General features: G+C 39.5%; 1 protein-coding gene across 5 annotated transcripts in view; it reads left to right on the forward strand.

Moving 5' to 3' along the window:
• Positions 1-26,840, forward strand: part of LOC126272262 (hydroxylysine kinase) — a 215,773-nt gene that overhangs the window by 137,525 nt on the left and 51,408 nt on the right. For 4 of the 5 annotated variants that reach the window (XM_049974996.1, XM_049974997.1, XM_049974995.1 and 1 more), the window contains exons 3-4: positions 1,218-1,341; positions 2,645-2,725. In XM_049974996.1, coding sequence (XP_049830953.1) covers positions 1,218-1,341; positions 2,645-2,725 — 205 coding nt within the window. The remainder of the gene's footprint in view (positions 1-1,217; positions 1,342-2,644; positions 2,726-26,840) is intronic. The other variant, XM_049974994.1, reaches the window with a different exon arrangement.

A 26,840-nucleotide genomic window follows, 5' to 3' on the forward strand; every position in this document is an offset into this window, starting at 1 on the left:
TAGCTTTAAATCCCTGTCCAACGGCATCTCAGCCCTTGTTGACCAGCACCTCCAACCCATCACATAAAGCCCACTGTCCCACACTACAGACACCAGTTACTTCCTGGATCACCTCTCTTCCATCTGGAACCCTCCCCATAATCCATCAACGCTTCCTCAGTTTACTCAAACATCCCACATATACACAGCCTCTCAGCCTTTAAACACTACCTCTTCCAACTGCCAGCTGAGGCCTAAAACATTGTTATTTGTCGCTCTACCCAACTTCATCATTGCCCATAACTGCTTTACTTTTGACAGCCACACCTACAAACAAAACATGGTCAGTGTTATGGGAACCACGATGGCAGCACACTATGCCATTTTTTCACTACAAGATCAAAGGCACAGCCACTTGGAAAACAATGCATGTTGCTCATCAACCAATGTGTGTTCACTGTACAGTATTTTATATAGGTATAACCACTACTAAATTGTCTAAGTGTGTGAAATGACACTTAAGAGCTATCCACCTGGAGGGCAACCAGTACCGAGTTTCTGAATGTATTCTACAGCCTGGCTGACTGCTACACTCTACACACTATCTGGATTCTTTCACCTATATTAGCCCCCTGGAAATGGGATCTTTCCCTCCAACACATCTTTGCACTCTCCTTGACTTAAACTCCCTTAAGATATCATTACCTCTCATTTTTCATACTTTCTAGTAAATTATTTAAACTTTTTACTATCTTTTCTTTCCAAACAATATTCATCTATCTTCTCTCTAATGCATCTTCACTTCTCTCTAGGCTTCATTTGGCACAATGCTTACAAATGTATTATCTCTGACCATATCTCTCTGTCGCCTCCTCCTTCATCTTTACCTACCCTAATACCACACTACAGATGGGTCCCTCTCATCTTGAACTCTGAGTAACCTAGTCTTCCCTTTTTAATCTTCCCTAACCTATACCTCTCCCTCCTAGATGAAGGAATTAATAGTTCTAAATGCTAGGTTGTGTCACAGCACTTTTATATGAGTCTATTGACAGTACTATACACTTCAAATCCTGAAGGTAATTTCATAGCAACATATAAATAAAATATTTCAACAAAATGGGTAAATAAGCTCTTAATTAAGCATTATTGCTGCATTTTTCTCTTTGCAGTTAACGTGTTGTCATATTATTTCATTATTTTATAAAAAAAAAGCATCTAACTATGACTGAATACAGGTGAAACATGTGGATGAAGAAGCAGACATTTGGTGCCATGGATATGTCTTGAAAGTTATAAATTCACTGGACTCTACTGACACATTAGCTATTGATGGACAGACTGAACTTCTTCTGTACTTGGGTAATGTATATTTTTCATGCTATACTTTCTGTAGAATGTTACAAACATAGAGTTATTACTTTTCTGCAGTATTATGCCATTGGATTCATAGTTTTCATTGTTGAAACTGAGTTCTACACCTAATGTAATACCAAGTCCTCAGTACAGTGTTTCACTTTTTCTTTTCATGTATGTGAGCCAGCTTTTTAACCACCACTTAAGACATCTACTAGACAATTTTGCATTTTACTACTTCCCCTTTCTTTCTCCTGCTCCCCATATTTTCCTTCTCCTTGCAAAGGAAATTTAATAATTTGAGTGTTTATCAGCTCTGCACAATTATTATTGTTTTTACAGCTGTTACTCACACTGATTTCTGATAAAAATGTTGCTAATATATTTCCTATTTTCACTGACATTTTTAAATTCTCTAAGGGCTCTAATACTTGCACGGGTCTAAAGTTTATTTTATTGACCTTCACTGTTTCTAAAATGCAAACCTGAGTCCAATCAACATTTTGAAAATGACTGTTTTCCTCAATAGCATCTGGAATGTATACAGACATGCTGATATTATGTATAAATTATCCCCCTGGAAAGTTCTCATGATTCAAGCAACTATTTCACAGATTTTTATGAATTTCTTGGTTCTGCACTGTCATGTGTTTGCTGTAGCTTCCTTGGCCATCTTTGGCTTTCTTATCATCATATTTCTAATTGTTCTAATATTTCACTCACTTGCTTTTTCTTCTTCTTTTGTCTCAAAGGAAAAACATTGGTTTTTGAACTTCCATATCTTGCCACTTACTTTTAGGTTCCAGTCACTACTGTTGGTTATTCCAGGTCTAACTGAATTTTAGTCACTGTTTGTGTACATTATACAACTGTACTAACACAGATAATATATGCACAACAATTAAATTAAGAGATTACTTTTGTCACATTAATAGTGTTGAGTAGAGTCCAACATTACAGTCCATTACTTTATTGCTAATCTGCATCATGTCAGGCAATCTTTCAGTAACTTATACACTTCCATCTTTTGCTTGTTTAGTGAGTAGAACATATTTTAGAATGTCATATCTCCCATTCCAAAATGCTTAGCATTCACTGACTGCTTATCTATGATCTGTAACGTAGTGTTATTCAAAGCAATAAAAGTAATTGCTATACTGAATCAATACTTGCAATGTGTCAGTGCTTCTTTTACATTGTTCTATATTTTACAAAACGTGAGACTATTCAAACACTTGTAAGAAATTCAGTGTTGCTGATGCATATGTATATAAAAATGACTACTCTGGGATTATCTTATTCCACACAGAAGAACAAGGCTTTGTGTGCCCAGTACCGGTGAAAAATCTAAAAGGAGCGTTTTACTCAAAGGAAACAATTTCAGACAAAGGTATGGTATGTTTTTATATACTTTATATCACATTTAATCTTTAAAATAAAAACTATGTGACATAAAATTGCTCCTTCCACTAGTCAACATCACACAGAATGTGCAGACAAAGCTCAGCATATGAGTTAAAGTTTTAATAGAGCCATCATTTTCAAAGAGACTGTTTGTGTCTTCTTCAGGCTGTAGTACATTTGTGATAGGAAATGTATAAAATAGGTGGAGTTATGCATTGCTTTGAATGCTAATAAAAATTACTAACAGAGATAGAGAGTGCTGATTTCATAAGAACCCAATGTTTGTAAATAGTATATGATTTACATGTTGAGATAAACAAGTAATTTCTCAACAAATACACATGCCATTCTTTTAGAAAAAAATGTCAAGAAGTTAGCCAGAGTTGGAACAATTTCTCAGTTTTCTGAGATTGCTTGTCTCTTGGACTGGCTTCTGTAAGTAACTCTCTGCCAAGAAAGGTGTGTATCTCCTCATATGAAGTCTTGTCAGAGCCAATCAGGAAATATTATCCTGTTGGCATTTTCTGTTTCCAAACGCTTTAATAACATGAATCACACAACTTAATTTCAGAAAATAAAATATTATTGTAACCCCTTGCACAGATGTAGTCTTGCATATACCATGAATGCCAGAAGGTCATACAACTGATGAAATCCCAAGAAAAACCTGACTTCAGAATAGAAGAATGGCAAGTCCTGTATGAAATAACAATAATATTATGTGTTATAACCTTTAATCACCAATAATTGCATGGATATTCAACACTCTCTCTTAGAAACAATAGCTGATTACATGATAACAACTCAGTATCTCGTATTCGACTGCCGTGCCGAGATATGCGGCTGGCGCCATTCGTAGCTAGGTAGCACTCCCTTACTAAGCTGAGTTGCAGAGCTCCTCTATCGCTGTTGACACATACTGTCGTGACGGCACTGTTAAATATCATGGCACTGTCACAACACTTTTCCCCTCTCGAGAAAAAAAAAAAAAAATCACTTCCTTGGAGACATGGACAGTGTGGAGAAATCCATGGCCTCTTGAGAGGCCCCGAGAAGATCCCGCGGAGAGACACGAGAGTATGGTCGAAAATGTCCAGGTCGGAAGCTCGTGCATGGAACGTGCCTCCTGGATGAGATGATGGGTGAAAACTCTGGAGCAGCATCCATAGGTGTCATGGACCTGGGAGTGTGCTCCAGGGAGATGGGTCCCGGAGAAGGTGGCATCGCGACTGGGGCCGGTTCCGGTATACTCGGAAGCGGTAGAGATGTCGACTGCATCAACACGTACAGTAGATCGGCAGCAGTGACAGGACTGGCTTCTCGGGCTGGTGGAGGCGAAGGAAGGGGCGGTGGCACCAGCATGGCCACCACTTGTGGGCACATCTGGTCATAATGGCGAACAACCATGCCGTCGTCCGTACGTATTTCACAAAGCCGGTGGCCACGAAGAGCCTTGACCACCCCTGGAATCCATTTAGGGCGAGATCCATACCCTCGTGCCCACACGTCGGCGCCCACTAAGTATTTTCAAGCACTAGGGGACACAGCACAAGGCCTGACAGGGTGAAGCAGGTGCAATAGAGTGCACGGTTGGCGGCCATGCAAGAGTTCAGCAGGGCTGTTATCACCCAGAGGCGTGAAGCGATAAGAACTCAGAAATTGCAGCAGAGCATCATCTGTGGAAAAGTCACTAAGGAATTTTTTCATCTGGCATTTGAAAGTGCGGACAAGGCGCTTGACCTCCCCATTCGATTGCGGATGGAAGGGAGGTGCTGTAACATGATGAATCCCTTGTCCAGTACAAAAATCACGAAAGGCCTGCGAAGAGAACTGAGGGCCATTGTCCGTGACGATCATGGATGGAAGACCTTCTAGCACAAAGATTTTGGACAAAGCCAACGTTGTCGCCGCAGTGGTGGGCAACGGACATCTAACAACAAATGGAAACCTCAAGAAGGTGTCAATCAACAGTAGCCAATAAGGGGCCGGCAAAGTCAGCGTGCACCTGTTCCCATGGCTGTGCTGGATCAGGCCATGGAGAGGGCAGCCAGTTGTTGAGCACACTGACCACACGCAGCAACCATTTGGGTGATGTCCGAATCAATATCGGGCCAATAAACATGCCTGCAGGCCAGGGACTTAGTCTGAGAAATACCCCAATGACCTTCATGCAACAGTTTGAGAACATCTTTCCGAAGAGAGGCTAGCACCACGACCCATGGAGATGCGCCATCCGTGGCCAGAAGAACAACACCATCATGAACAGACAGACGAAGGCGCAAGGCATGGTAGTTGTGAAAGGGATCTGATGCCCAGCATTTGGTCCTGTCCGGCCAACCTCGTTGAACAAAACTGATCACCCGACGCAGGACCGGGTCCTGCGCAGTAACCAACGTGACCTGCGAACCTGTAAGTGGAAAACCCTCGACCGCACGACGTCTTCTTCATCAATGTGGAAACAGGGTAGTTCATCATGATCGAAAACCGGGTCGAGGCCCATCGGCAATCGCGACAATGTGTCAGCGTTGGCGTGCTGGGCCGTGGGGTGATAGTGAATCTCATAGTGAAAACAAGACAAGTATAAGGCCCAATGTTGCAGGCGGTGAGCTGCCTTATCCGGAAGGGACGCCGATGGGCTGAACAGAGAGACCTGTGGTTTGTGATTGGTGATGAGGTAAAACTTAGAACCATACAAAAAACACTGAACTTTTTTAGAGCATTAATGATAGCGAGCGCCTCCTTTTCGATTTGAGAGTAACGCCGTTGCACCTCGTTGAGGGTCTTTGGAAGCATAGGCGATGGGTTGTTCTGACCCATCCTCATACCGATGGGTGAGAACAGCCCCTAGGCCATACTGTGACGCGTCAGTCGCCAGAACCAAGTGCTGACCCGGACGGAATGTGGCAAGACAAGGCGCCGACTGCAAATGAGCCTTCAGGTGGACAAAAGCCTGCTCACACTCATCGGATCAACAGAAAGGGACGTTTTTGCGTAACAGCTGATGCAGAGTATAAGCTACTGCTGCTGCAGATGGAATGAATTTGTGATAATAAGCAATCTTGCCTAGAAACGCCTGAAGTTCTTTGACCGTAGACGGCCAGGGTAGAGCATTAATGGCCGCAACAGGCTGACGTAGAGGACGTATACCCTCACAGGACAAGTGGAAACGAAGGTACACAATGGAGGGTTGGAAGAACTGTGACTTGTCCAGATTGCACCTCAATCCAGGCGAATGCAAAACCCGAAACAGTGAATGCAAATTACGAAGGTGCTCCTCAGTTGAGGCCCCCGTGACAACAATGTCATCCAGATAGTTTATGCAGCCGGGAACGGAAACCGTGAGCTGTTCCAAAAACCGCTGAAAAATGGCCGGTGTGCTAGCAACGCCAAATGGTAACCGCTGGTACTGATACAAGCCACAAAGAGTGTTGATAACGAGAAATTCCTTGGAAGTAGCATCCAACGGCAACTGATGGTACGCCTCCGATAAGTCAAGTTTGGAAATGAACTGGCTCCCAGCGAGCTTGGTAAACAACTCCTCAGGACGGGGAAGAGGATAAGTGTCAATGAGGCTCTGAGCGTTGACAGAGGCTTTAAAATCACCACACAATTGCAGACTCCCATTTGGTTTAGAAACCACCAGGATCGGCGATGCCCATTCGCTGGAGGAAACAGGAAGGAGAATCCCTGAAGCTGTTAGCCTGTCTATCTCAGCCTTGACAGATGCACGCAACGCCACCGGAATAGGGCGTGCCCGGAAAAACTTTGGGATAGCCGTAGGTTTAAGAGTAATGTGGGCTTCAAAATCCTTGGCACAACCCAGACCAGCAGAGAACACGACGAAAATTCAGAAAACAATCCATAGAGCCATTGATACAGAATATCCTCAGATGTGAGATGCACATCATCATCAATGGAGAACCCGAACAACTGGAAAGCATTATAACCGAACAGGTTTTCAGTGCCCGCATGATCCACCACATAAAACGTGAGGGGCCGAACAACAGGCAGTGGAAGCATCAAACTGGCCCATGATAGAAATTTTCTGTTTGTTTAAGTCCTCAGATATCGCGTAACTGGAGACAAAGGAGGAGAGCCCAACTCCAAATACGTGCAAGAATTAATGAGAGTTACTGCAGAGCCAGTGTCCACTTGCATGCGGATGCCTTTATCCAGAACACGAACAGTAACAAACAACTTATTTGTTGGAGAAAGCACACAGTGAACATCCACGTATGATGCCTCGTCATCGTCGACAGGAACTTTAGGGGACTGACACCTGGAAGCAATGTGGCCTTTTTTCCTACATGAATTACACGTGGCCCAATGTTTTGGATATGCGGCTCTGTCATGCTGTACGAAACAACGGGGGCAAGAAGGAAGTGCGGAACGAACCAGCTTTTGTGGTTGCTGGTTTCGCTGCGAGTGTTGTGGCCCAATGCGACGTCGTTTACATCTTTGGTCTCCTGTGAAACAGGCAAATTGTCCGTGTCGAGAGTTGACTGTACAGTGCCTACATCACACCACGCGTCTATTTGTGTGCCAGCAGTGTGAGACACTTCAAAGGATTGAGCGATTTTAGAACTTCCGACAACGATGGGTTTGGCAGTTGTAGGGCACGTTGCTGAACTTCTTTATCAGGAGCAAGCCGTAGAATAGCATCCCTAACCATTGAATCAGCTTAAGACTCATGATAAGTGTCCGTGACAAACTGACATTTTCTACTCAGACCATGTAGTTCCGCCACCCAAGCCCGGTAAGATTGATGGGGCTGTTTACAACACCGGTAGAATGCCATGTGGGTGGCAACAACATGGGTTTTTTATTGGTAAAAGTTAGACAATAAGTCACACATTTCTTGGAAGGACAGAGAGGCAGGTTCCCGCACAGGAGCTAACTGATATAGCAGCTGATAGATCCATGGGGAAATCCAAGATAGAAATAACAACTTACACATATGAGCATCAACAACACTGAAAGCCAAGAAGTGTTGCCGCAGACGCTTCTCATAGTCCTCCCAGTCTTCAGCAGCCTTGTCGTAAGGAGGGAATGGAGGCGGAGAAGAGGAAGACAGACGATGAGTGAGCGACGTCGACAACGCCTGAATCGCAGCCGTCAGCTGTGTTTGTTGAGCCTGGATAGTAGCTGTCAGCTGTGTTTGTTGTTCAATGAGCGCTTGCATAAGCTGTTTCATGTCTGCCCCGCCACGAACACACAAATCCACAACACAGTGAAAATATCCGACCTCGTCGCCAAAAATGTTATAACCTTTAATCACCAATAATTGCGTGGATATTCAACACTCTCTCTTAGAAACAATAGCTGATTACATGATAACAACTCAGTATCTCATATTCAACTGCTGTGCTGTGACATGCGGCCAGCGCCGTTCATAGCTAGGTGGCACTCCTGCGCTCAGCCGAGTTTGCACGTACTTTCGTGACGGCACTGTTAAATGTCGTAGCACTGTCACAACATTATGAACAGGACAAATTGCTACTCGCTGCCTAAAGGCTACTAGAAGTTTAAATTTTTGGCCAAAAGGCTGTCTTCACAAATAGATGCCACACACACACACACACACACACACACACACACACACACACACACGCAAAACACACATACAACTGCGTTCTCAGACAAGTGTGTGTGTGTGTGTGTGTGTGTGTGTGTGTGTGTGTGTGTGTGTGTGTTGTCTATTGTTGACAGAGACCTTAATGGCCAAAAGCATTAATTTGATTTGATTTGATTTTTTATTGGTCCAGTTTTATCATACGGCACAAATTGTACAATTGATGTTGGACAGGTCAAAGATAAGTTACAATAATACATAGTATTAACATAATAGTAGGCAAATTAAAAATAGGTATCTATTAAAATTAATTTTGTTACATATTCAGAAATTCTCTGGCAGAATAGAAACAGTGCTTTATTAGAAATACCTTTAGTTAAGCTTTTAATATTGGATGAGTAGCATTTTTTATTTCCTCTGGTATCTTATTGTGTAGTGTTACACCAATTTTAATTATGCTCCTCTGATAGGTTGTTGTTCTGTGATATTTTTCATGTATATTTGATTTCCCTCTGATGCTTTAGTTGCGTACATTTTTGTTCTGTAGCAGTTTGTCTGATTTCAGGAGGTAGTTCTGAGTGAACAAGATAGTTTCATAAATGAATAAACTTGGAACATTTAGAATACCAAGCTCAGTAAAATAGGATTTACAGGACTCCATCTTTTTAAGGCCACAAATTATTCTTAGATCTCTTTTTTGCATTCTAAAAGCCTTCACTATGTGAGTTGAATATCCCCAGAAAATGATCCCATATCAGACTAGTGAGTGGAACTGTGCATAGTATGAATGAAGTACTGTTGTTTTAATTGTTGTAGCCTTTAAAATTGTTTGGCCATAGCACACAGATGATATCTTAGGCCATAGCACACAGATGATAGTTTTCTAGACAAGTTATTTATATATGTGTCCCAAATTAAATGTTGCTGAACCCATAGACCCAGATATTTTGTGACACTTACATTTTCTAGGCTATCTTTTTTTAAATTGTGCTTGAATAGACATTTGATTACTTGGAGGAATTAAATAAAAATCAAAACACACAGTTTTTTTAGTTGTGAGAGCCTTTTGTTGTGTCTATCTGCAACGCAGCTTCTCCGCTGTGTTGTGAGTAGCAACTTTCCTTTTCATAATATTGTTACATTCCATCCTGGATTTTCTGTTATTTAATAATAATAATAATAATAATAATAATAATAATAATAATAATAATAATAATAAGCAATTAGATGAAAAGAAGCAGAAATTACAAGCATTGGCCAAACGACTTAGAAGATATAAAAAAAAGTGAAAATAGAAGGAAACAACACCAAACATTCAACACAAACCAAAAGAAATTTTACCAGACAATAGATAACACACGCATTAAAATAGACAATCCACCAAACATAACAGACATGGAACGCTTCTGGAGCAACATATGGTCAAACCTGGTACAACATAACAGGCATGCACGGTGGATAGAAGCAGAGACAGACACATACAAGATGATACCACAAATACCTGAAGTGATAATTTTGCAACATGAAGTTACCACAGCAATTAATTCTACTCACAATTGGAAAGCCCCTGGAAAAGATAAAATAGCAAATTTCTGGCTAAAGAAGTTCACCTCAAAACATTCACATCTAACTAAATTATTTAACAGTTACATTGCAGATCCATACACATTCCCTGATACACTTACACATGGAATAACTTATCTGAAACCTAAAGATCAAGCAGACACAGCAAACCCAGCTAAATACTGCCCCATAACATGCCTACCAACAATATACAAAATATTAGCTTCAGTCATTACACAGAAATTAATGACACATACAACACAGAACAGAATTATAAATGAAGAACAAAAAGGCTGTTGCAAAGGAGCATGAGGATGTAAAGAGCAACTGATGACAGATGCAGAGGTGACGTATCAAGCTAAAACTAAACAAAGGTTGCTACACTACGCATACACTGATTACCAAAAAGCTTTTGATAGTTTACCCCACTCATGGTTACTACAAATATTGGAAATATACAAAGTAGATTCTAAATTGATACAGTTCCTAAACATAGTAATGAAAAATTGGAAAACCACACTCTATATGCAAACAAATTCAAATAATATCACATCACAGCCAATACAGATTAAGCGTGGAATATACCAAGGAGACTCATTAAGTCCTGTCTGGTTCTGCCTTGCTCTGAACCAACTATCCAACATGCTAAATAATACAAATTATGGATACAACAATACTGGAACATACCCACAGAAAATCACACATTTGCTATACATGGATGATCTAAAACTACTGGCAGCAACAAATCAACAACGCAACCAATTACTAAAGATACCAGAAGTATTCAGCAATGATATAAATATGGCTTTTGGAACAGACAAATGTAAGAAAAATTGCATAATCAAGGGAAAACACGCTAAACAAGAAGATTACATACTGGATAACCACAGCTACTGCATAGAAGCGATGAAAAAAACAGATGCCTATAAATATCTAGGATACTGACAAAAAATAGGAATAGATAATACAAATATTAAAGAAGAACTAAAAGAAAAATATAGACAAAGACTAACAAAAATACTGAAAACAGAATTGACAGCAAGAAACAAAACAAAAGCTATAAATACTTATGCTATACCAATACTGACCTACTCATTTGGAGTAGTGAAATGGAGTAACACAGACCTAGAAGCACTCAATACACTTACATGATCACAGTGCCACAAATATAGAATACATCATAAACATTCAGCACCAGAAAGATTCACATTAAGTAGAAAGGATTGAGGAAGGGGATTTATTGACATAAAAAGCCTACATTATGGACAGGTGGACAATTTAAGAAAATTCTTTATAGAACAAGCAGAAACTAGCAAAATACACAAAGCAATCACTCATATAAATACATCGGCTACACCACTGCAATTTCATAACCACTTCTACAACCCTTTAGATCACATAACATCAACAGATATGAAGAAAATAAATTGGAAAAGGAAAACACTACGTGGCAAGCACCCGTATCATCTAACACAGCCACTCATCGATCAAGACGCATCCAACACATGGCTAAGAAAAGGCAATATATACAGTGAGATGGAAGGATTCATGATTGCAATACAGGATCAAACAATAAGCACCAGATATTACAGCAAGCATATTATTAAAGATCCCAATACCACAATAGATAAATGCAGACTTTGCAAACAACAAATAGAAACAGTAGATCACATCACAAGCAGATGTACAATACTAGCAAATACAGAATACCCCAGAAGACATTACAATGTAGCAAAAATAATACATCAACAGCTTGCCTTACAACATAAACTTATAAAACAACACGTTCCCACATACAAGTATGCACCACAAAATGTACTGGAGAATGATGAATACAAATTATACTGGAACAGAACCGTTATAACAGATAAAACAACACCACATAACAAACCTAAAATCATACTCACCAATAAAAAGGAGAAATTAACACAACTAATCGAAATATCCATACCCAATACAACAAATATACAAAAGAAAACAGGAGAAAAAATTGAAAAATACATCCAACTGGCTGAGGAAGTCAAGGATATGTGGCATCAGGATAAAGTTGACATTATATCAGTTTTACTGTCAACTACAGGAGTCATACCACACAATATCCACCAGTACATCAATGCAATACAGCTACATCCAAACTTACATATACAACTATAGAAATCTGTAATTATTGATACATGTTCAATTACCTGAAAGTTCCTAAATGCAAAATAACATATACCGTACAATTAAAAGGAAGTCACGCTTGATCAAGGTTTGGTTTGCATCACTTTCTACTTCTGACCAGACAAACATCTGAGATAAGAAAGAAACAATAATAATAATAATAACAATTACACTAAATTAAATAGTATCATATGTGTAAAATTTCTTAGAGTCCAACTCAAATTCAAATCAAAATAATACACATAAAAATTATACATTGGCAATACCATTAGTTTCTATGCTTTCATATCCATTATTACACTTAAGTGTCCAAACTCTCACTGAGCACAATACTAACTAATCTCTAGGTCTTAAGACTTAATTATGCTCTTTATGTTCATAGTGATAAAACCCCTGTTCCTTTCTTTTTCTCATTTAAGACATATTCTATTTAAATTTTCATTTTACCATCTTGATAAGGGGATATCAACCTTTTTATTTAAAATACCTACTTACTGAAATCTAAACAATGTATGTTTTACAATTGTGCAAGAGTGGTGTTCACACTTAACTTTATACATTTACACCTCCAAAACAATATGGTATTACAAGTAAATAATCTGTTGACCTTGGTAGATCATAATGTCAGGAGAATATCTGAATTAAATGTAAGGGTCTGTGGAAGCGATAATGAATCCAATATAATCAATAAAACTCAAGCTTTTTGTAGTATTCCCTTAAATGACGTGGTAAAGCCATTGTAATTCACACCCTAGACTTCTTCGTCAGGGCTAGTTGCAGTTGCTTTGCATAATATAGTTTCAGATAAATATTATTATTATTATTCTTTCTTTTCTCAGACGTTATGTCTGGTCAAAAATGGAAAGTGACGCTGACCCTGATCAAGCGTGACTTCCTTTTAACTGTGCGGTATATGTTACATTGCATTTAGGAACTTTCTGGTAATTGAACATGTATCAATAATTACGGATTTCTGCAGTTGTATATATAAATTTGGATGTAGTTGTGTTGCATTGATGTACTGGTGGATATTGTGTGGTATGACTCCTGTAGTTAATAGTATAATTGGTATAATGTCAACTTTATCATGATGCCACATATCCTTGACTTCCTCAGCCAGTTGGATGTATTTTTCAATTTTTTCTCGTATTTACTTCTGTGTATTTGTTGTATTGGGTATGGATGTTTCGATTAGTTGTGTTAATTTCTTCTTTTTATTGGTGGGTATCATGTCAGGTTTGTTATGTGATGTTTTATCTGTTATAATGGTTATGTTCCAGTATAATTTGTATTCATCATTCTCCAGCACATTTTGTGGTGCATACTTATATGTGGGAATGTGTTGTTTTATTAGTTTATGCTGTATGGCAAGTTGTTGATGTATTATTTTTGCTACATTGTCATGTCTTCTGGGGTATTCTGTATTTGCTAGTATTGTATATCCGCTTGTGATGTGATCTACTGTTTATATTTGTTGTTTGCAAAGTCTGCATTTATCTGTTGTAGTATTAGGATCTTTCATAATCTGCTTGCTGTAATATCTGGTGTTTGTTTGATCCTGTATTGCAATCATGAATCCTTCCATCTCACTGTATATATCGCCTTTTCTTAGCCATGTGTTGGATGCATCTTGATCAATGTGTGGCTGTGTTAGATGATACAGGTGCTTGTCATGTAATGTTTTCTTTTTCCAATTTACTTTCTTCGTATCTGTTGATGTTATGTGATCTAAAGGGTTGTAGAAGTGGTTATGAAATGGCAATGGTGTAGCCGATGTATTTATATGAGTGATTGCTTTGTGTATTTTGCTAGTTTCTGCTTGTTCTATAAAGAATTTTCTTAAATTGTCCACCTCTCCATAATGTAGGATTTTTATGTCAATAAATCCCCCTTCCTCCTTCCTTTCTGCTTAACGTGAATCTTTCTGTTGCTGAATGTATGTGATGTATTCTATATTTGTGGCATTGTGATCTTGTAAGTGTATTGAGTGCTTCTAGGTCTGTTTCACTACTCCAAATGAATAGGTATAGTATAAGTATTTATAGCTTTTGTTTTGTTTCTTGCTGTCAATTGTGTTTTCAGTATTTTTGTTAGTCTTTGTCTATATTTTTCTTTTAGTTCTTCTTTAATATTTGTATTATCTATTCCTATTTTTTGTCTGTATCCTAGGTGTTTATAGGCATCTGTTTTTTTCCATCGCTGCTATGCAGTTGCTGTGGTTATTGTGGTGTCACTGCCAGACACCACACTTGCTAGGTGGTAGCCTTTAAATCGGCCACAGTCCGGTAGTATATATCGGACCTGCGTGTCGCCACTATCAGTGATTGCAGACCGAGCGCCGCCACACGGCAGCTCTAGAGAGACTTCCTAGCACTCACCCCAGTTGTAGAGCCAACTTTGCTAGTGATGGTTCACTGACAAAATATGCTCTCATTTGCCGAGACGATAGTGTAGCATAGCCTTCTGCTACGTAATTTGCTACAACCTAGAAAGGCGCCATTGTCAGTTTCTTTTGATATTGTAAATCATGTATCGTCGTGAGCGACGTTCACCATTAATGGATTTAAGTTAAGTATTCCACCAGCTGCGTCCATTTTTCTCAATTCTAATTTCCTTGTCATGTTCCAGACCTCACGCCAGCCTGCGTGAGCTGAGATGTGTGCATTTCGGCCTCCTTTAGTAATATGGAGTTGGCTCTCCTGCCAACCACAACAGTTATCCAATTAGTAATCTTCTTGTTTAGTGTGTTTTCCCTTGATTATGCAATTTTTCTTACATTTGTCTGTTCCAAAAGCCATATTTATATCATTGCTGAATACTTCTGGTATCTTTAGTAATTGGTTGCGTTGTTGATTTGTTGCTGCCAGTAGTTTTAGATCATCCATGTATAGCAAATGTGTGATTTTCTGTGGGTATGTTCCAGTATTGTTGTATCCATAATTTGTATTATTTAGCATGTTGGATAGTGGGTTCAGAGCAAGGCAGAACCAGACAGGACTTAATGAGTCTCCTTGGTATATTCCACGCTTAATCTGTATTGGCTGTGATGTGATATTATTTGAATTTGTTTGCATATAGAGTGTGGTTTTCCAATTTTTCATTACTATGTTTAGGAACTGTATCAATTTAGAATCTACTTTGTATATTTCCAATATTTGTAGTAACAATGAGTGGGGTAAACTATCAAAAGCTTTTTGGTAATCAGTGTATGCATAGTGTAGCAACCTTTGTTTAGTTTTAGCTTGATACGTCACCTCTGCATCTGTCATCAGTTGCTCTTTACATCCTCATGCTCCTTTGCAACAGCCTTTTTGTTCTTCATTTATAATTTTGTTCTGTGTTGTATGTGTCATTAATTTCTGTGTAATGACTGAAGTTAATATTTTGTATATTGTTGGTAGGCATGTTATGGGGCAATATTTAGCTGGATTTGCTGTGTCTGCTTGATCTTTAGGTTTCAGATAAGTTATTCCATGTGTAAGTGTATCAGGGAATGTGTATGGGTCTGCAGTGTAACTGTTAAATAATTTAGTTAAATGTGAATGTGTTGAGGTGAACTTCTTTCGCCAGAAATTTGCTATTTTACTTGTTCCAGGGGCTTTCCAATTGTGAGTAGAATTAATTGCTTGGGGGACTTCATGTTGCAAAATTATCATTTCAGGCATTTGTGGTATCATCTTGTATGTGTCTGTTTCTGCTTGTATCCATCGTGTATGTCTGTTATGTTGTATCGCATTTCACCATATGTTGCTGCAGTGGTGTTCCATGTCTGTTATGTTTGGCGGATTGTCTATTTCAATGTGTGTGTTATCTATTGTCTAGTAAAATATCTTTTAGTTTGTGTTGAATGATTGGTTTTGTTTCCTTCTATTTTCACGTTTTTTGTATCTTCTAAGTCGTTTGGCCAATGCTTGTAATTTCTGCTTCTTTACATCTAATTTCTCTATCGCTTCTTGTTGTGAGATTTTACCTAACCTTTTTCATTTTTTGTCTGACATTTCATTTGTTATAAGTTGTGTTAGCTGTCTGATGTCATTTCTCAGTTTTTCTATCTTGGTCTGTAGCCTGTGTTGCCATGCTGGTTTTGTGGTTTTCTTCTGTGTGTTGGTTGGTTGAGATCTCCGCCTAGTGTGTATATTTAGTGTAGTGAGTGCTCCTATATAAACCAGTAGTTTTAACTCTTCCATAGCTGTATTTTCATTAATTTTTTGTGTATGATTGTTATTGTTGTTTCGGCTTGTGGGTTATTTGGTAGTCTATGGACGAATGGTCTAATGTCTGTATTTGTGTCTTTGTTTTCTATATATGTCAGCTGAAATTTTTCTTCTATATCTAACATGTGTGTCACTTTGTGTTCTATTTGTGCTTGTTCTGGTGGCTGTCTTAAGATTTCATTTTCCTCTGATTGTTTAATTGATGCATGAAGTTCTTGGTTTGTTTGCTCTGGGATATTTGAGTCCATTGCTGTATTTTCTTCTTTTTCTGATTGCACATTATTTTGTTCCAGTATTTGTTGTACTTGTTGTTTGATGTTTTCTAATTCTGACTGGGGTATCCTGTTATTTTTTATTATTACATGGACCTGATCAGCTAGTTGTTCTGTTAAAAATTTTAATTCTGGGTATCTGGTAATAATGTTGTGTATACTTGTGATCTGTATCCAGTTGTGTTGGTACCTAAATTTGTTGCTTGGTAATAACAGAACATGAGGTGTCTGTTAACTTCATCTGAGCTTCTCATCCTCTGTCTTTGTTTTCCTTCTAGAGTGGTTGCAGGAAGCATATCCTGCAAAACACCTCTATTTGGATTTAAATCATTTTCCAGTTGGCTAGTATTGTCGTTACCGTTGTGGACGGGCATAGGGTTCAAGCTTCCACCCCGACCATGACAGTGCTTGTCCGAGGCTTCTTTAGTTGTGTCCTGAACCAACTAATCACACTAAAAGGGGGGTTAGCCCTATAAGTGGTTTGATCTTTTTGTCGCCTTTTACAACTGGCAGAACATACCAGAGGTCTATTCTTTTCCCGAGACTCATGGTTATTATTATTATTATTATTATTATTATTATTATTATTATTATTACTAGCAAATTTTCCCAATAGATGGAAGACATTTCTGAGAAGGCTTGTTTACAGTCTTCTGACAACTTTGGTCTCTACTGGTTTTGTTCTGGTTGCTCTGATGTATCATTCCATTTGGCTACATTCCACCTAAAGGTGTCTCTTTCTAAAATGGTGGTTGGTCTTATGTTTGCACCATTGAGGTCCTTCCAGATTTTGTTCAGCCAAGGTGTTGAGTTCTTAAGTGATTTTACATAATCTACACTCCTGGAAATTGAAATAAGAACACCGTGAATTCATTGTCCCAGGAAGGGGAAACTTTATTGACACATTCATGAGGTCAGATACATCACATGATCACACTGACAGAACCACAGGCGCATAGACACAGGCAACAGAGCATGCACAATGTCTGCACTAGTACAGTGTATATCCACCTTTCGCAGCAATGCAGGCTGCTATTCTCCCATGGAGACAATCGTAGAGATGCTGGATGTAGTCCTGTGGAACGGCTTGCCATGCCATTTCCACCTGGCACCTCAGTTGGACCAGCGTTCGTGCTGGACGTGCAGACCGCGTGAGACGACGCTTCATCCAGTCCCAAACATGCTCAATGGGGGACCGATCCGGAGACCTCTCTGGCCAGGGTAGTTGACTTACACCTTCTAGAGCACGTTGGGTGGCACAGGATACATACGGACGTGCATTGTCCAGCTGGAACAGCAAGTTCCTTTGCCGGTCTAGGAATGGTAGAACGATGGGTTCGATGACGGTTTGGATGTACCGTGCACTATTCAGTGTCCCCTCGATGATCACCAGAGGTGTGCGGCCAGTGTAGGAGATCGCTCCTCACACCATGATGCCGGGTGTTGGCCCTGTGTGCCTCGGTCGTATGCAGTCCTGATTGTGGCGCTCACCTGCACGGCGCCAAACACACATACGACCATCATTGGCCCAAGGGAGAAGCGACTCTTATCGTTGAAGACGACACGTCTCCATTCGTCCCTCCATTCACGCCTGTCGCGACACCACTGGAGGTGGGCTGCATGATGTTGGGGCGTGAGCGGAAGACAGCCTAACGGTGTGCGGTACCGTAGCCCAGCTTCATGGAGACGGTTGCGAATGGTCCTCGCCGATACCCCAGGAGCAACAGTGTTCCTAATTTGCTGGGAAGTGGCGGTGCGGTCCCCTACGGCACTGCGTAGGATCCTACGGTCTTGGCGTGCATCCATGTGTCGCTGCGCTCCGGTCCCAGGTCGACGGTCACGTGCACCTTCCGCCGACCACTGGCGACAACATCGATGTACTGTGGATACCTCATGCCCCACGTGTTAGAGCAATTCGGCGGTACGTCCACCTGGCCTCCCGCATGCCCACTATACGCCCTCGCTCAAAGTCCGTCAACTGCACATATGGTTCATGTCCACGCTGTCGTGGCATGCTACCAGTGTTAAAGACTGCGATGGAGCTCCATATGCCACAGCAAACTGGCTGACACTGACGGCGGCGGTGCACAAATGCTGCACAGCTAGCGCCATTCGACGGCCAACACCGAGGTTCCCGGTGTGTCCGCTGTGCCGTGCGTGTGATCATTGCTTGTACAGCCCTCTTGCAGTGTCTGGAGCAAGTATGGTGGGTCTGACACACCGGTGTCAATTTTTTTTTTCTCCATTTCCAGGAGTGTATTATCCTTTTTGTCAACCGCTTTTCTGTCAGTTGAGATGACCAAATAATTGCACTTACCTTTTCAGAATGTCAGTCTCAATGTTTGAAAATTTTTCCATTGTTTTGATTGATTGCAGCCTGTAACAATCACGGGTATGACTTGTTCCTAAAAATTTCCTAATGATCTTTCTTTCCTCATTTTTGATTTCTTCAAGTTTGTGTTTTATGGTAAGCATCAGTGTTTTGCTTGCTTAGAGGACTATTGGTTTTGTGACTATGTTGTATTGATGAATTTTTATCTGTCTTGACATGGATTTTTTGTTGCAGAGTTTTTGGACTTACACTAATGTTTTTTGACTCTTTTGAGTGTAATTTTCTATGAGATTCTTTCAAGGCCTGTCAGTTTGATGAATTCTCCAAGATATCTAAATTATGAGACCTTGTTGAGTTTGCCATATTTTGTTTTCAGGCTCATGATTTATTTTATTTTATGCATCTAGTTCCATAGGACCAAATTGAGGAGCAGATTTCCAAGGTCATGGAGCATGTCAGAGCATGAAATTACAACATAAAAGTAATAGCAGATAAAATAAAATGTTTATGAACCCAAAAAAAGACAAGCCACAAGTTTTTGTAAACACAATCAACAGTACAACACAGGAATCAGCTTAATTTTTCAAGGAACTCTTTGACAGAATGGAAGGAGTGACCCATGGGAAAAGTAAGTCTTTGAACAAGATCCTGAATGTGGGGTTTCCATGACTGTTTACTATCTACCTGAACACTTAGAAATCTGAACTATTCAGTTTCACTAATTATATGCCCATTCTATGAAATTAAAATGTCAGGTATTGTTGGATTTAGTGCTAGTTTATTTTCTACAAGCCTTGAACATATATAAAGAAATGCACTATTTAAAACAGTGCAAATGTTGATCACAACAACCTTTGCTACAGAGCTAGTGTCATCAGCAAACTGAAATATTTTAGAGTCACCTGTAATACTGGAGGGCAAATCTTTCATATAAATAAGGAACAGGAGTGGCCCCAGCACTGATCCCTGGGGCACCCCAACTTGACCATACCCTACTCAGATTCCACAGTATAGTCATTCTCCAAACTGTGGGTAACAAACTTTTGCTGTTTGTTGCTAAAGTAAGAGGTGAACCAATTGTGAGCCATTCCCCACATCCATAATGATCTAACTTCTGGAGCAATATTCTGTGATCAATACAATTGAACAAATTAGTTAAATCAAAAAAGATGCCTGGCATTAGAAACATTTTATTTAATTCATCCAGAGTCAAACAGAGAAAACAGAATATAACATTTTCAGTTGTTAAACCACTTCTAAAAATGGACTGTACATTTGATAGCAAATTGCTGTTGTGGTCTTCAGTTCAGAGACTGGTTTGATGCAGCTGTAAATGCTACTCTATCCTGTGCAAGCTTCTTCACCTCCCAATACCTACTGCAACCTACAGCCTTCTGAATCTGCATAGTGTATTCATCTCTTGGTCTCTCTCTATTACTTTTACCCTCCACGCTGCCCTCCAATACTAAATTGGTGATCCCTTGATGCCTCAGAACATGTCATCTAGTCAAGTTGTGCCACAAATTTCTGGCTTCTGTATGAATTGTAAATAGCCTTTCGCTCCCTGTATTTTAACCCTGCCACCTTCAAAATTTGAAAGAAAGTATTGCAGTCAACATTGTCAAAAGCTTTCTCTAAATCTACAAATGCTACAAACTTAGGTTTGCCTTCCTTAATCTATCTTCTAAGATAAGTTGTATGGTCAGTATTGCCTCACATGTTCCAATATTTCTAAGGAATCTTCCCCGAGGTCGGCTTCTACCAGTTTTTTCCATTTGTCTGTAAAGAATTCGTGTTAGTATTTTGCAACCGTGACTTTTAAACAGATAGTTCGGTAATTTTCATATCTGTCAACACCTACTTTCTTTGGGATTGGAATTATTACATTATTCTTGAAGTCTGAGGGTATTTTGCCCATCTCATTCATCTTGCTCACCAGATGGTAGAGTTTTATCAGGACTGGCCCTCCCAAGACTGTCAGTAGTTCTAATGGGTTGTTGTCTACTCCCGGGCCTTGTTTTAACTATGGTGTTTCAGTGCTCTGTCAAACTCTTCATGCAGTATCATATCTTCCATTTCATCTTCATCTACATCCTCATCCATTACTATAATATTGTCCTGAAGTACATCGCCCTTGTACAGACCCTCTATATACTCCTCCCACCTTTCTACTTTCCCTTCTTTGCTTAGAACTGGGTTTTCATCTGAGCCCTTGATATTGATGAAAGTGGTTCTTTCTTCTCCAAAGGTCTCTTTAATTTTCTTGAGGGCAGTATCTATCTTACCCCGAGTGAGATATGCCTCTACATCTTTACATTTGTCCTCTAGCCATCCCTGATTAGCTATTTTGCACTTCCTGTCCATCTCATTCTTAAGATGTTTGTATTCCCTTTTGCCTGCTTCATTTACTGCATTTTTATATTTTTTCCTTTCATCAGTTATATTCAATATTTCTTCTGTTACCCAAGGATTTCTACTGCCCCTCGTCTTTTTACGTATTTGATCCTCTGCTGCCTTCACTATTTCGTCACTCAAACTTACCCATTCTTCTCCTACTGTATTTATTTCCCTGGTTCCTGTCAATCATTCCCTTATGCTCCCCCTGAAACTCTCTACAACCTCTGGTTCTGCCAGTTTATCCAGGTCCAATCTCCTTACATTCCCACCTTTTTGCAGTTTCTTCAGTTTTAATCTATAGTTCATAAACAATAGATTATAGTCAGAGAGCACATCTGCCCCTAGAAATGTCTTACAGTTTAAAACCTGGTTCCTAAATCTCTGTCTTACCATTATATAATCTATCTGAAACCTTCCACTATCTCCAGGCATCTTCCGTGTATACAGCCTTATTTCATGGCTCTTGAACCAAGTGTTAGCTATGATTATGTTATGCTCTGTACAGAATTGTAGCAGGCAGGTTCCTCTTTCATTTCCTACCCCCCATTCCATATTCATCCACTACATTTCCTTCTCTTCCTTTTCCTACTATCAAATTCTAGTCACCCATGACAATTAAAATTTCGTCTCCCTTCACTATCTGAATAATTCTTTTATATAATCATATGTTTCATCAATCTCTTTGTCATCTGCAGAGCTAGTTGGCATTCAAACTTGCACTACTGTGGTAGGTGTGGGCTTCGTGTCTATCTTGGCCACAATAGTGCATTCACTATGCTGTTTGTAGTAGACACACTCCTATTTTTTTATTCATTATTAAACATACTCCTGCAATACCCCTATTTGATTTTGTATTTACAATCCTGTATTCACCTGACCCAAAGTCCTGTTCCTTTTGCCACTGAACTTAACTAATTCCCACCATATCTAACTTTAACCTATTCATTTCCATTTTTAAATTTTCTAACCCACTTGCCCGATTAAGGAATCTGATGTTCCACACTCCGATCCGTAGAACGCCAGTTTTCTTTGTCCTGATAACAACGTCCTCCTGAGTAGTCCCCACCTGAAGATCCAAATGGGGGACTATTTTACCTCCAGAATATTTTACCTAAGAGGATGCCATCATCATTTAATCATACAGTAAAGCTCCATGCCCTCGGGAAAAATTACGGCTGTAGTTTCCCCTTGCTTTCAGCCATTTGCAGTAACAGCATAGCGAGGCCATTCTGGTTCATGCTACAAGGCCAGATCAGTCAATCATCCAGACCCTACCCCTGCCCCTGCAACTACTGAAAAGGCTGCTGCTCCTCTTCGGGAACCACATGTTTGTCTAGCCTTTCAACAGATGATCCTCTGTTGTGGTTGCACGTACGGTACGGCTATCTGTATCGCTGAGACATACAAGCCTCCCCACCAATGGCTAGGTCCAAGGGTCTTGGGGGGAGGATAGCAAATTATGTGAAAAAAAAAAAGATCAGTTATCTTTACACACACAGCCTTTTCATTAACTTTAGCAAACACTGATCAGCACTCCTCTGGATGGAATAATATTGAAAATAAGAGAAAGGCAACCACTCACCTTAGCAGAGCAGAACATAAATTCACACACACAGATACCCAAATACATACTCCTGCAGTCACTAATTGTTGATTGTGATTGTCTATTACTGGGAGCAACTGCCTGGGCAGACTGAAGTGGGATGAAAGTAGAGAAGGGTGCATAAGATAAGGAGGTCATAGTGGGATAATGAGAAACAAGTCTTTCAAAATAACACTCATGGTGGCACAAGAAGATGAAAGGAGCTCTGAGGGTATAGGGAAAGGTGGACATGAATAAGGAGATGGGGAGAGAGGAGAGAAAGGGAGAGGATTTTCCATGTGAGAGGGACGGAGAAAGGGTGGTGGAAGATTGCCATACATAGTTTTAAGGGGAAGGAGTGGGTCAAGAGAAGAGAGAAGGGGAAAAGTAAGATGAGGCAGTGGGAAACAGGTTAGCAGAGGTTCAGGTGAGGAGGATTGTGAGAATACGTTAGATGCTGGAGAGAGGAATCCCGCCTGTTTAGCTCAGAGAGATTTTGCTAGAAGGGAATATCCAAATGGCCTGTTTAGTGAAGCAGCTGATGAAGCTATTTTTGTTGTGGTACACTTCATGTTCAGCAACTGGTTGATCAAGTGTATGATAGTAGACAGTTGGTTACTTGTCATGCCCACACATAATCCCATACAGTAATTGCAGCATAGCTGATATATTACTTGGCTAACTTGACACATGGCACTACCTTTCTTGGCCAAGAGGGCCTATGACTGGACTGTGGTAGGAGCTATGGGGTGGGTGTATGGGACAGGTCTTGAGCCTGTGTCAGCCACAAAGGAATGCAGCATGAGGTGCAGGACTGGAAGCAGGATTGGGGTAGGGAAGCACATGGATATATTCTAGGTTGGATGGGCAGCAGGATATAACTTTAGGTGACAAGGATAGGATTTTTTGTGGATATCCCTCATCTCAGGGCATGAAAAAAAGTAATCAATATCCTGGTGAAGGATGTGGTTGAGCTTTTCAAGGCAAGGGTGATAGTGGGTGATCAGAGGAGTGCTAATCAGTGGATGGTTACAGATTTGCTAGTGTTAGAGGACATGGCATGGGAAACCTGTTTATGGATTAGGTGTATGGGATTGTCTGTCAATAACAGATCTGTAAAACTGATCAGTACATTTCAACAACTCCTGCTTTCCACTGCAGATGTAGCATCCACAGATGGTGAGGTTGCAAGGAAGAGAATTGTTGACATGGAACTGATAACAGCTCTTGAAGTGGTGGTACTATTGATGGTTAGTTCAATTCATGTGAGCAGATGTATCTGTGGAGCCATCTGAGAGCTGGAGACTGAAGTCTAGGGAAGGTAGTTTATTGAGTTGAGAAGGACCAGGTGAAGTGGATCTGGGAGAAAGTGTTGAGGAAAGAGCAGTTTTTGCAAAATTTTTTCATAGCAGTGTGCACTGATTGTGGTTGCATCCTCTATAAACTCAATGAGCAAAGGGCTTCTGCAGTTGAACAAGCTGCCTATCTTCTTGTTCTGACAATGTGCTGTAATATGGTATCCAATGGTATCTACCTTCATTGATGGCAGTATCTATTGTTACCAAAGTTGTGGAGAAGCTATGAGAATTATTAGATGTGGAATCCTCTTTGTTATTACTTTGTTGTTAATATTATTGAGTTAGTTTTCATTATAACCATTTGAAAAACCTGTGAATTGGATGAAATTATATTCACACTTGAAAGTCTTAAGTGACAAAGACATGTTCAAATGCTGCTTTTATTTTTTTATTTTTCAGGTGATTAGAAGTTTGATGTATCACTGTGTCTGTAGTTGAAGGTTTTCAAAAACTGTCAAGATGGAAAGTGTTATCCCTCAACATACTCAACAGATCTAGACAGTGTACTCCCTGTACTATATTCTATGGTAAATTGGATGCTTGCTTGCTGTGAATTTAAATGTCTGTCAAACATCTCACACTCAGTTTCTAGACCCATGTATAACAGCAAAACATCATCAATGCAGTGGTACCAACTTTAGCTATTTTCTCACCATGTAACAGATACTGTTGTACATAATCATGATCAAATTTTTGCCATGTAAATGTTTGCTAGGCAATATGCTGGGAGGGAGGAGAGGGGATTGGTGTGTCGCTAGTCCTTGGTTCTGAATGTAAGCACGATTCCCAAACTTAAAGTAGGCATACTGGAGCAACAACTCAAGCACCTTATTAAGTTCCTCCATGGATCATCCACTACACATGAATAAATTATTAGACACCATTCTAATGATCTAGTTAGTCAGGATGTTACAGTACATGTTCTTGATATATATTATTGCAATGCTGGTATTCAGTGATACTGATAAGTTAGTCGGGTCTGAAATTATTAGTGCCATTATGAATTGTGAATTGGGACAGGTGTTTCTAATACTTATTTAAATGAATGTGATTAATTTTTCTGATTGGTAGCCTACCCAATTTCTGGCATTAACAGTTGAGTGTACTGTAAAATCTTCTTTATGGACTTTTATGACCAAACATAGCCTGGGGGGCCTCAGATTTAATTGGAAACAGTGATATTTTTCGAATGTTTTTGAGAATGTCTCAATTGGTTTCAAATGCCTTTTTAATTTTGCTAGGAAAAGCTGTTCACACAAGTTTCAGTAAGGTCATGGTGACCTTCTTCGACTGCAGGGGCCCTCTATTCATTGAGTGTGGAACCACAACCAATGGGCATTACAAAAACTGTGGTGTGCCATAAAGTCAAAACATCCAGGAATGCTGTTGGCCACAATCACCCTGCTGCATGATAAGCCCATCCCCACACTGCCTATCAGACAAGGCTGTGCTTCAGGGATAAGATAAGATAAGATAAGATAAGATAAGATACTTTATTGTCACATAAAATGTTTTTATACAATCATTCGATTGAGAACATTGGTGACTTGTCAGTCTTTAACCTTAGTTGTTACAGTATTTTATGTATTACAGGAAATACATAATACATACATTGCTTATTATAATAAAAATACAACATTACATTTTAAATCTTTTCATAACTCATCAAATCATTACCATAGACTTCACACACCTATATGAAGTATGGATGTACTGAATGGAATACAAAGTGCCATTCAAACTATAATTCTATATATAAACATGAATATATAGTGAACGTGTATACTTTGCATCAAAATGACTCTGAAAGTATACCATTTTTACTTGTACCCTTACTCCCCATTCCCATGAATGAATTCTTCTAAACTATAACATTTACTTTTTATTCATTTAAATATTCTTCTAGACTGTAATAACATTTGCTTTTTAGGTATGTGCCAATAGTCTCCAGTGTGGATTCCCCAAATATTGACCTTATCTTATTTCTGATCTTCAGAGCCATGTAATATGGAGTATTTTCGTATCATGTGAGTCTGTGACAAGGTAGCATGTATTTCAATTTATGTCTAGTTTCATAGGCATGTGTGAATGTATTTCCTTCAAACAGATGTGAATTTTTCTGTTCAAAGAAAAGTATTTCATATATGAAGATGAAAGGGATTGTCATGAAGTCCAGGCTTTCGTACAGTGGTTTGCATGAATGTCTACTATTAGTTCCTGCCATTGCTCTAATTTTTTTTTATTTGAAGGAGGTTTGTCTTTTCAGCATCACAAAAAATTATTCCATATCTCATAACTGTTATGAAATACATGTGGTATGCAATTTTCTTCATTGTTAAATCCATTACTTTGTGTAGTACCCTCATTGCATAAACTAAACTATTTAACCTCTTCAGTAAACTGTCCACGATCTTAACCTCTTCAGTAAACTGTCCACGCGGTCAGTCCATTGGAAGTGTTATCCCAAGAAATTTTACAGAATCAACTGTGGTCAGTTCTTCACCTGAATATTCTATTTGCGATGTACATTCAGTAGTTTGTTTGGTCCTGAAGTGTATGATTTGAGTTTTTTCAAGATTTAATTTCATAGCATTATTTTTTATCCATTGTTCAAGTTCTTGTAGAGTTTGTTTCGTGGTCCATACTAA

Source organism: Schistocerca gregaria, chromosome 5 (assembly GCF_023897955.1).
Source record: "Schistocerca gregaria isolate iqSchGreg1 chromosome 5, iqSchGreg1.2, whole genome shotgun sequence".
NCBI classification, from domain to species: Eukaryota; Metazoa; Arthropoda; class Insecta; order Orthoptera; family Acrididae; genus Schistocerca; species Schistocerca gregaria.